The 12,599-nt window shown below is 37.7% G+C and overlaps 1 protein-coding gene across 5 annotated transcripts in view; it reads left to right on the forward strand.

The window, feature by feature from the left end:
- The window catches only part of ADD3 (adducin 3), a 124,200-nt gene that overhangs the window by 84,010 nt on the left and 27,591 nt on the right, over window positions 1-12,599 (forward strand). For all 5 annotated transcript variants that reach the window (XM_021700196.1, XM_021700197.1, XM_044916143.1 and 2 more), the window contains one exon: window positions 8,117-8,339. In XM_021700196.1, the coding sequence (XP_021555871.1) occupies window positions 8,145-8,339 (195 nt within the window). In that variant the 5' untranslated portion in view covers window positions 8,117-8,144. The remainder of the gene's footprint in view (window positions 1-8,116; window positions 8,340-12,599) is intronic.

The following is a 12,599-nucleotide window of genomic DNA, read 5'->3' on the forward strand; positions in this document are numbered from 1 at the left end:
TTTTTTTTTTTTTTTTTTTTTTTTAACATATAATGTAGGGGCACCTGGGTGGCTCAGTCATTGGGTGTCTGCCTTCGGCTCAGGTCATGATCCCAGGGTCCTGGGATCGAGCCCCGCATCAGGCTCCCTGCTCAGCAGGAAGCCTGCTTCTCCCTCTCCCCCTACTTGTGTTCCCTCTCTCGCTCTGTCTCTCTCTGTCAAATAAATAAGTAAAATCTTTTTAAATAAATAAATAAATAAACATATAGTGTATTATTTGTTTCAGAGGTACAGGTCTGTGATTCAACAGTCTTACACAATTCACAGCGCTCACCATAGCACATACCCTTCCCAGCGTCTATCATCCAGCCACCTCATCCCTCCCACCCCCCACCACTCCAGCAACCCTCAGTTTGTTTCCTGAGATTAAGAATTCCTCATATCAGTGAGATCATATGATACATGTCTTTCTCTGATTGACTTATTTTGCTCAGCATAATACCCTCCAGTTCCATCCACGTCATTGCAAATGGCAAGATTTCATTCCTTTTGATGGCTGCATAATATTCCATTGTGTATATATACCACATCTTCTTTATCCATTCATCTGTTGATGGACATCTTGGCTCTTTCCATAGTTTGGCTATTGTGGACATTGCTGCTATAAACATCAGGGTGCACATACCCCTTCGGATCCCTACATTTGTATCTTTGGGGTAAATACATATATTTAGTATAGTGTGCAGCAATTGCACTACTGTAGAATAGTAGTGCAATTGCTGGATCGTATGGTAGCTCTATTTTCAACTTTTTGAGGAACCTCCATACTGTTTTCCAGAGTGGCTGCACCAGCTTGCATCCCCACCATCAGTGTAGGAGGGTTCCCCTTTCTCCACATCCCCACCAACATCTGTCGTTTCCTGACTTGTTAATTTTAGCCATTCTGACTGGTGTGAGATGGTATCTCATTGAGGTTTTGATTTGGATTTCCCTGATGCCGAGCGATGTTGAGCACTTTTTCATGTGTCTTTTGGCCATTTGGATGTCTTCTTTGGAAAAATGTTCATGTCTTCTGCCCATTTCTTGATTGGATCATTTGTTCTTTGGGTGTTGAGTTCGATAAGTTCTTTATAGGTTTTGGATACTAGCCCTTTATCTGATATGTCATTTGCAAATATCTTCTCCCATTCTGTCAGTTGTCTTTTGGTTTTGTTGACTCTTTCTTTTGCTGTGCAAAAGCTTTCATCTTGTTGAAGTCCCAATAGTTCATTTTTGCCCTTGCTTCCCTTGCCTTTGGTGATGTTTCTAGGAAGAAGTTGCTGCGGCTGAGGTCAAAGAGGTTGCTGCCTGTGTTCTCCTTTAGGATTTTGATGAACTCCTGTCTGACATTTAGGTCTTTCAACCATTTTGAGTCTATTTTTGTGTGTGGTGTAAGGAAATGGTCCAGTTTCATTCTTCTGCATGTGGCTGTCCAATTTTCCCAACACCATTTGTTGAAGAGACTGTCTTTTTCCATTGGACATTCTTTCCTGCTTTGTCAAAGATGAGTTGACCATAGAGTTGAGGGTCCATTTCTGGGCTCTCTATTCTGTTCCATTGATCTATGTGTCTGTTTTTGTGCCAGTACCATACTGTCTTGATGATGACAGCTTTGTAATAGAGCTGGAAGTCCGGAATTGTGATGCCACCAGCTTTGCTTTTCTTGTTCAACATTCCTCTGGCTATTCGGGGTCTTTTCTGGTTCCATACAAATTTTAGGATTATTTGTTCCATTTCTTTGAAAAAAGTAGATGGTATTTTGATAGGAATTGCATTAAATGTGTAGATTGCTCTAGGTAGCATTGACATCTTCACAGTATTTGTTCTTCCAATCCATGAGCATGGAAGGTTTTTCCATTTCTTTGTGTCTTCCTGAGGCAAATTATTATTTTTTTTTTTTAAAGATTTTATTTATTTATTTGAGACAGAGAGAATGAGAGACAGAGAGCATGAGAGGGAGGAGGGTCAGAGGGAGAAGCAGACTCCCTGCCGAGCAGGGAGCCCGATGCGGGACTCGATCCCGGGACTCCGGGATCATGACCTGAGCCGAAGGCAGTCGCTTAACCAACTGAGCCACCCGGGCGCCCCCCTGAGGCAAATTATTAAACCTCAGTTTTCTTATCTGTGAAGCAGAGATACTACCAACATAATCTTTTTCTGAAAATTAATTTGTTTCATTATAAATAGAGACCCTCAACTCTTTCGAAATGATGCTAAATTAACTCTGGGGTGAGAGTGTAAATTTGAACAAAATTTATTGTTACCCAGGGCACAGTCAGTGTCATTTTGATAACCTCTAATTAAGACATTGTAGTCATTTGGGTTAACAGAACTTCCAAAGTACTGATCATTGCCCGTTTGGTGGTTTCTTCAGATGGATTTGATCCGGTTTAAGGGCCTTTACTCTGCATTTCATTCCTTTTTGGTTGGAACTCAAAAGTGTGTTGAGTGTTCCATGATATTTTATGGTACCATTCATCTTTTCCTGCCTCATGAAGCTTCTTGATCAGCCCCGCTCCCAATACTCCTTGTCTTTATGCATCTTTATGTCTGGCTTCCTAAGTACTGATGGAAAAGACCAAGTATATAGGGTGGCAAATTATGAGGAAGCAATATTGTGTCATGGAAAGAGCCCTGTACTAGGAGAACCTAGATCACCCCGATGATGCTTGGTATATGGTCTTGGGCTCGTCTCTTTATGAAGACTTCTTCCATTAGTTATCTAATCTGGAAGATAAGAGATTTGGACCAGATAGTCTCTTAATTTTTGCTTCAAAGAATTAAATGAAAGACACTTCCTTGACTTAGTGGTACTATGTTAGTGAATACTTCTTAATCTTTAGAAGTCTAGTTACTTAAATAAAATGTGTTCCTTTTGTATTTAAGTGAAGCAGATTGCCAATGAAAAACCTAATTTGTTTATCTACTTTTCTGTGCATGCTAGAGGGACAGTCATACAATTAAGTCTGTTTACATGAGCTAAAATTTGTAGCCCTTCTTTATAGCTTATTCCTCACAGTCAGTGATATTTATAAAATTCCTGCATAAAATGTATGTGATAGGCCTGGGGTTTTTTCATATATTTCATTGGAAGAGTAAATTTTGACCATGGGGCAATCTGTGAATGACATGATGGTACTAATGTATGTCATTATTATGATTTTATAGCAATATCTGATACTTGAACATGGTAGCTTTAGAAAAAGCACTCAACACCTCTGAGTGTAATTTCCTCTCATCTGTAAAATGTGATCCTTGAATCTAGTCTGAAATATTCCAAGAGAACTCTAAATAGAATCCATAGCCATTATAACAATAAGACCCTAGTGCTTGTGGGATAATTAAATCTTCTTCCATTGGGGCACTTAGAAAGTTTTATCTGTATTACTTGGTGCTACTCAGTGCCTGTTGTTTGGGTTTTTTTCTTTTCTTTTTCTTCACTTTTCTCTATGCCTAGTTCCGTTTTCCCAAGTCTGTTGATTTCCATGTCAGTTGTATATAAAATCTTGGCTTGCAGTTGAAAGTAGTTCATGCCTTTTAGAATTTAAAACTTTTTTCTTTTCTTTTTAAAGATTTTATTTGTCAGAGAGAGAGAGCACAAGCAGCGGGAGTGGCAGGCAGAGAGAGAAGCAGGCTCCCCACTGAGCAAGGACCCCCCCCCCCAATCCGGGACTAGATCTCAGGACCCTGGGATCATGACCTGAGCTGAAGGCAGACGCTTAACCGACTGAGCCACCCAGGCATCTCTATGCCTTTTAGAATTTAAAATGAATAAAACTTCACTGGTCAATCTAAAGTTGTGGCTTGTTACAGTTTGTGCAGGGTCCAAATTGTTTTCTAAAACTTTAAATACTCTCAAAATTTTACAGTAAATTTCATTAAGAAAAACCCTAACTTAATAAACCGGCATTTGTTGTTGTTGCTATTGTTGTTTTAAGCAAATATGCTGCTTTGAAGTCCTGGCATATCTTTGATTTTTGTTTTAAATATGGAACAATAGGCCTGGGACTTGAAAGTGCAACCATCTTTTTGCTTCTGTTCTAGAAGAAGCTGTTAAAGTCTTTCCAAACTTAATTCTTGGGAGTTTTTTTTAATAACTTTTCATAAGATTGTTTTTTACCATTCCCAGCCTAGAACTAATACAAACCAGATTGATTTGGAAGGAATTGTGAGATAGTAAACTAATTCAATTTATCCACCACTTATGGAGTCCCCTGCCTGTGGGAACTACAAACATAAGCAAAGAGATCTGGAAAATTGAACTAGAAATAGATAAGACTCAAGAAAAAATGAAAAACAAATGGACATTGAGTAGTACAGATGGCACTAACTGCCCAAATGGAGGAAAATGTAATTATCCCCCAAATCACTAGGATCTAACTGCTATAGTCTGCCATAAACATTTTTTTAAAAATCTCAAGGAAGCATTTCCAGTTCCCTTCCATCTCTAGCATATATTCAGTCCCTCCTCCCCCATCTCATATACAAACACACCTCTTTTCCTTTATGTTTTCCATCTGACCATAACTTAGAGTCTCTACAATAGTGTTTTTCAAACTGTGGGTCACAACCCATTAGTAGACCAAGAATCTATTTGACCAGTATTTTTTTTTAATGAAAAAGATTAAAATAGGAAATAGCAGAATGTACCACATAGTAAGGGAAAGTACCATGAACTTATTTCAGTTATATTATCTCATGTATGTGATTACACTTAATGTATTTCTTATTGTGGATTGCCATTTTTAAAGAGTTTGGAAGCCATCGTTATGGAGTATTTCATCTGTTTGTGCCTTGAACCTAAATTTCTTTAAACATACATGTTGGGTGGTTATTTCATAAATATTTGGATAAGATTTTTTAAACTAGAATTTTTGCTTATGCCTGATATCTTGTTTCTAATCTGTATGGCCAGAGTGAAACCCATGGTGTTGACAGTAAGTTTTATAACTTTACTTTGTAAAAAAAAATCTGTTTCCCTGCATTATTTTCAATTCAAAGAATCCTCTTAGAAGATGAATATTTTTCCCGGTAATGGAGTTCATACTGGTTTGCACTGGTTTATGTTGCTTTGAAGTACTAGAAAGCATGACTGTATATATGTAACATTAAAAATAGGATTGGTTGTTAAAACCACAATGAGATGTCACTTTACACCTGTCAGAATAGCTAAAATCAAACACGCAAGATGTAGCAAGTGTTGGCAAGGATGTGGAGAAAAAGGAACCCTCGTGCACTGTTGGTGGGAATGCAAACTGGTGTAGCCACTGTGGAAAACAGTATGGAGGTTCCTCAAAAAAATTAAAAATAGAATTATCATATGATCCAGTAATTCCACTATTGGGTATTTACTCAAAGAAAACAAAAGCAATAATTCAGAAAGCTATATACACCCCTGTGTTTATTGCAGCATTATTTACAATAGGCAAAATATGGAAGCAATCCAATCCAAGTGTCCCATCAATAGATGAATGGATGAAGAAGATGGATGTGTATGTGCACATACACGTGTGCACACACACGCCCCCACACACACATGGAATATTACTCAGCCATTAAAAAATGAAATATTGTTATTTGCAGCAGCATGGATGGACCTAAAGGGTATAAGGCAAAGTGAACTAAGTCAGGAAAAGAGAAATACCATATATTTTCATTCATATGTGGAATTTAAGAAACAGACAAACAAAAAAACAAATCCTTAAATAGAGAACAAACTAGTAGTAGCCAGAGAGGAGGGGAGGGGGGTTGAATAGATAAAGGTGATTAAGAGGAGCACTGAGAAATGTATAGAATTGTTGAATCATATTGTATACCTGAAACTAATATAACACTGCATCTTAATTATACTTGAATTAAAAAAATAGGGTCAGTTAATTTTAAAGAGAAGGAGCCCTGGAACTGAATTGTTTCCATATCCTCTAGAAGCAGAAATATGTATGCTTAGTTTAGTTGTTCAGGATTAAGAAAAACTTTATTCCCTTAAAATAAAGAATCTACCACTTTATTCTCTTAAAATAACCCTCCTTGGGAAGCAGTGTAGTGAAGATGCATGACTCCCTTCCAAACCATGGCAATTCTGGTACTTTTCATTTGTTTGCTTGCTTGTTCATTTGGAAAGGTTTTACCAGTCTCAAAAACAAAAAATCGTCAGTACTACTGAGTAGCTGGAATTGGCATTTGAAAAGAAGTACTAGCTTACCTCTGGGTCTGGGTTGTGATGAAGACCACTGACCCTAGAGAGCTACAGACTAGATTTAAATCCCTGGTCCACCACTTGCTAGCTCTTTGGCCTGGGACAAGTTACTTCTCAATGATTTTATTTCCTCATTTGTAAAGTGGAGATAACACCTACCTCATGGGATTAAGAGAAGTAAATAAACTAATGTATATAAAGTTCAGTAGCTAGCATATTCTTGCCTTCTTTGTTAAAGATTAATTGTATAATTGCAGGTTTATTTCTGAGCTTTCTATTCTCTTCCATTGATCTAAGTGTCAGTTTTTGTACCATTATCAAACTGTTTTTATTACTACAGTTTTGTAGTATAACTTGAAGTCTGGAATTATGATACCTCCAGTTTTGTTTTTCTTTTTCAACATTGCTTTGGCTATTCAGGGTCTTTTGTGGGGGTTCCATATAAATTTAAGATTGTTCTAGTTCTGTGAGAAATGCTGTTGGTGTTTTGATAGAGATTGCATTAAATCTAGGTAGTATGGGCATTTTAACAATATTTGTTCTTACAGTCTGTGAGCATGGAATGTCTTTCCATTTCTTTGTGTTGTCTTCAATTTCTTTCATCAGTATTATAGTTTTTGGAGGTCTTTCCCCTCTTTCATTAAGTTTATTACTAGGCATTTTATTTTTGGTGCGGTTGTAAATGGGATTGTTTTCTTAATTTTCTGCTGTTTTATTATTAGTGTATAGGAATGCAACAGATTTCTGTACATTGATTTTTGTATCCTGTGACCTTACTGAATTCATTTATCAGTTCTGGTGGTTTTTTGGTGGAGTCTTTAGGGTTTTCTTTATACGGCATCATGTCATCTAATGCACGAATTTTTAATCTTAAAGTTTGCTTGGTCTAAGTTGCACCAGGGCAGCTGTAGAGATGAATTCTATCAGAGAAAACTGTTATTAGAGACAAATACAGTAATCTCACTGGTTGTTAACTGTGTTTTAAAGATGAGACCAGATATCTCTGGTTTTTATCAGAGATTCAGATCCCTAAGAAGAAAGTGGCCTTTACCTTCTTCCTGAATCTGTCTAGAGAAGTGTGATTATCATGATAATTAAGTGACTCCGCTGTTCACGTGGTTTCAATAGCTTTTTACTGTTTCTTGAATTTGAAGCACTATCTGCTGTAGTCTGGCAACCTTAGTAATTCCTCCTAGGAAGTTGAATCATTGGAAAAACTTGAAAGAAAATTTTTAGACTTAAAAAACTGTTTCTCTCATATGTTAGTAAATTACATTCTCTATAAAATGTAGGGTCATTAAATATGGCCAAAGTTTGGCGTAACATAAAAAAGCATGAGTAAGAGAGAAAAGAGCAGCTCTAGTGACAGTACTCACTAATTGTGGAAATTTTGCCATTTTAGATGTGAGGTTTTACTTTCAGAGATTTTGATTGTTCCTCCTAAAGATTCAGTTAGTAGTTGATGACATTATTATAATTGAAGAGTTTTCATTACCTTTGAAAATATTAGTTTCCAGTTTAGCACTTTAAGAGACTTTTACCTTAATAAAAAATTGTTCTAATATTTTTTGAGAAGCTACTTTTTTTTTTTAAAGATTTTTTTAAAATTTATTTATTAGAGTGAGAGAGAGAGCGCAAGAGGGGGTAGGGTTAGAGGGAGAAGCAGACTCCCCGCCGAGCAGGGAGCCCGATGTGGGACTCGATCCCGGAACTCCGGGATCATGACCTGAGCCGAAGGCAGTCGCTTAACCAACTGAGCCACCCAGGCGCCCGAGAACCTACTTTCTAAAGAAAGTTGCCACTGGTACTTTCTGGGTAAAAAAAAAAAAAGTTCTGCTTAACCTCCGTAAAATCTAATTTAATACTTATCATGAATGTCCTTGTTTGTGTTTATTAATGCAGATAACAAGGGGAGTCGCTGACTTGAAGCATGAGTTCAGATGCCAGCCAAGGCGTGGTCACTACTCCTCCTCCTCCCAGCATGCCTCACAAAGAGAGGTATTTTGACCGCATCAATGAAAATGACCCAGAATATATTAGGGAAAGAAACATGTCTCCTGATCTACGACAAGACTTCAATATGATGGAGCAGAGGAAACGAGTTACTCAGATCCTGCAAAGTCCTGTGAGTTGAAATAATTAGAAGGCTATAATCTTTCTTCTCTCTGGAAAACTTGATACAGTGAGGTAGGAGGTATCTTAAAGTATGCTCACATTAGAAGGGGGGTGAAGGAAGAGTGACTGCTAGTTGCCCCCAATCTTTCAGAGGTAAAATGAACACCTAATTTATATATTTAATTTGCAAAGCTTTAATAACAAACTACTATTGTCTTGGTGGTGTAAATTTTCTTTGTGTGATTTCTGAGTGTAATACTTCATTAAAGGAGGACAAAAGATCCAGCTGAGCTAGGATACCCAGTTCAGAGTGAGTATCTGTGTAGAAAAGAAAGGCATGATTGAATTGTTGCGAACCAAGAAATGAGTTAGGTACATCCCATGCACATATTTTCTTCTTTCTTTGTGTACCTTGACACTCAGAGCAGCATAGGAAGACTTAAGGTTTTTGAGGTGGTCTTTGATTTGGCAGCCTAATGTTATGTAGACCTAATGCAGGCACACATATATGCATACATACCGAACTAAATTAAAAGTGGATTATAAACTTAAGCTGAAAATTATGTTTGCACAGTAATATCGAGACTTTGTAAATCATATTTAAGTGATTTGTTAGTTTTCTTACAAACCCTTAGTGGAATTGCAAAGGTCATATATCAGTGATGGAAAATGAGAGAATAGCTTGATTTAAGATGCAAAATGAATTAATAACTTTATGCATAATGAAGAACATGGACCCCTTAAGGTAGAGTTCAGCAAACATAGACACATGATGCCTATGTTGGGATTATATTAGATTTTCAACTTCAGTACTAAAATAAGCACCAAGGCAGGGGCACCTGGGTGGCTCAGTCGTTAAGCATCTGCCTTCGGCACAGGTCATGATCCCAGGGTCCTGGGATGGAGCCCCACGTCGGGCTTGCTGCTTAGCAGGAAGCCTGCTTCTCCCTCTCCCACTCCCCCTGCTTTTGTTCCCTCTCTCGCTGTCTCTCTCTGTCAAAATAAATAAATAAAATCTTAAAAAATAAATAAATAAAATAAGCACCACGGCATAGAACTGCCTAAGGTGGCCCTGGTAAATCATTTTTGTTGTGCCCTTGTGAATTTAATCACAGAGGTTGAGCCCAAAGCCAAAGGGGAATTCCACTCTGAGTAATCCAGCTATACCAGTGACCTAGATAAAAGCAAGTACAAGTTATAAAAGCAGTGCAAGCTTTGAGGAATTTAAGTATAGCTTAACTTTAAACCTATCCTTTAAATAAACCCATAAAGAAATCCTTTCCCAATGGAAAGGAGATTAACCAGAGGATTCATCATGAGGGAGTAAATGTTCAGTGCCTTCTTTTATGCAAACCTAAACTTTCTGTGTTTATAAATACTTGAAAGACACATTAATTATTTGGATTAAAATAGATATATTCCCTCTTCTAAAGAAACACACCCCACTTTTAAGAACAACTTATTAGCCAAATGATTACAGTAACATAGTATAAAGTAACTGAGAGAATGAGATGAAGTTCAGATTTTGTTAAAAGTTGTTAAATACTGAGATTTCTCTTAGAAATGTTCCAAAAAGGACCATTCAATTTTAACTATAAAGTTTAAAAGGAAAAAGTACTAAGCAGCATTTCTATGCCAGGGCTTTCGTTTTAATTTCCCCATTAAATAAAGACAGCATAACTTTGAGTAGATGTTCTAATTTTTTTATACCTATGTATTTTCGTTTGTAAATTGGCTAGAAGTATCAATTTCACTTATGCCTTAGGGAACTAAATGAAATTATGGGAAAAGCCAGACATACCGATTGTCATTTCTATATTCACATAGCAAGAGTGGTAATTTTCAGCCCAGATAGGAACAGAGAAGATTTAAAAGAATTGTGGATTGATCATTTTTTCTCTAGATCTTTGCTGGTGAATTTAAAATCTCATTTGTAAAAGACTTAGAAAAGTGTATAAGTTTTGTCTTCTGTGTTTTGGGACAACAGTTGTCAAATTTCTTTTAATACAACAAACTTTTCACCAAAGGATATAACCCATGGTGACCTGTGTTAGTATCTGTTGCTAAATAAGAAATTACCTTGAAACTTTATAACTTAAAACAACAAGCATTTATTATCTCATCGTTTCTGTGGGTCAGGAATTCAGGAGCAGCTTAGCTGAGTGGTTCTGGCTCAAGGTCTTACACAAAGTTGCAGTCAAGACATCATCCAGGGCTGCTGTCATCTGAAGGCTTGACTGGCCTGGAGGTTTCCACTCTTGACATGGGTCACTCATGTGGGTATTGGCAAAAGGCCATAGTTCCTGGCCACGTGGACCTTCACCTGAGGCAGTTTGAGTGTTCTCCTCCAGAGCATGTATCTGAGAGAGAACCGGGAGGAGTCTGCGGTGCATTTCATGACATAATCTCAGACATTAAACACCATCACTTCCACCATATTTATAGTTAGAAGTGAATCACTAAGTTCAGCTCACACACAAGGAGAGAGGAATTAATATCCACCTTTTGACAGGAGGATTTTCCACTCTCTGATCACAGTTTAATTTAAAAGCACTGCAGTCTGCCGCAATTTATTTTACTTCCTTCCACATGCAAAATACACTCACTCTCTCCTAACACCCCTGCAGAAGTCTCATCTCGTTAGACTATTTTCCTGAATCCAGAATCTTACTAAATCTGGTCCAGCTGCAGATGATGCTCCTCAGGTGTGATTCCTTTAGTACAAGTCCTCTCAATTGTATACACCAGAGAACTAAAGAGAAGTTATCTGCCCTCACACACAGCCAGTGGTGGGGAAAGCAAAGATAACTGTTACACACATTCCTGTTCAAAAAGGAAATTAGTGGTACAAAAGAATAACTGGTCCATAGCAATTGTGAAATCCATCTGGGAAATGTTTGAAAGTTCCCTTGATGAAGACCCAGTCCTTCTACTTTCAAGGGGTGACTCTCTAGCTAGTGGCTCTGGGCTTTTCATTTTACCCCCTGAATCATCTTTCCTTTTCTTTGAATGGTAGCCTGTGTTTGTTTTTTTCCTCAGCCTTCTTCCTTCTTGTAGAGGTTTAAGGTTCAAAGACCTCTTCTTTTGGAACTACCTTTGTTCCTTTATGCCCAAGCTTGCAGTGTTTCTGCAAATATAATTCTCTTAAAACCTGTGTGTCTTCTATGATATTGGGGTTCACTCTCTTAGACAAAACTCATAACTAATAAAGATCAAAATCAACTCCGAAAACTGTAGAATACTCATGGAAGAAATTGAGGAAGACACAAAGAAATGGAAAAACATTCTATGCTCATGGATTGGAAGAACAAGTATTATTAAAATGTCTATGCTACCTAGAGCAATCTACACATTCAGTGCAATCCCTATCAAAATACCATCAACAGAACTGGAACAAATAATCCTAAAATTTGTATGGAACCAGAAAAGACCCCAAATAGCCAAAGGAATGTTGAAAAAGAAAAGCAAAGCTGGTGGCATCACAATGCCAGACTTCAGGCTCTATTACAAAGCTGTCATCATCAAGACAGTATGGTACTGGCACAAAACAGACACATAGATCAGTGGAACAGAACAGAGAACCCAGATAGGGACCCTCAATTCTGTGGTCAACTAATCTTTGACAAAGCAGGAAAGAAGATCCAATGGAAAAAAGACAGTCTCTTCAAAAACGGTGTTGAGAAAATTGGACGTCTACATGCAGAAGAATGAAACTGGACCATTTCCTTACACCACACACAAAAATAGACTCAAAATGGATGAAAGACTTAAATGTGAGAAAGAAATCCGTCAAAATCCTTGAGGAGAACACAGGCAGCAACCTCTTTGACCTCGGCTGCAGCAACTCTCCAAAGGCAAGGGAAGCAAGGGCAAAAATGAACTATTGGGACTTCAACAAGATGAAAGCTTTTGCACAGCAAAGGAAACAGTCAGCAAAACCAAAAAACAACCAACAGAATGGGAGAAGATATTTGCAAATGACATATCAGATAAAGGGCTAGTATCCAAAATCTATAAAGAACTTACCAAACTCAACACCCAAAGAACAAATAATCCAATCAGGAAGTTGGCAGAAGACATGAACAGACATTTCTGCAAAGAACACATCCAAATGGCCAACATGAAAAAATGCTCAGCATCACTGGGCATCAGGGAAATCCAAATCAAAACCTCAATGGGATACCACCTCACACCAGTCAGAATGGCTAAAATTAACAAGTCAGGAAATGACAGATGTTGGTGAGGATGCAGAGAAAGGGGAACCCTCCTA

Source organism: Neomonachus schauinslandi, chromosome 6 (genome assembly GCF_002201575.2).
Source record: "Neomonachus schauinslandi chromosome 6, ASM220157v2, whole genome shotgun sequence".
Lineage (NCBI taxonomy): Eukaryota > Metazoa > Chordata > Mammalia > Carnivora > Phocidae > Neomonachus > Neomonachus schauinslandi.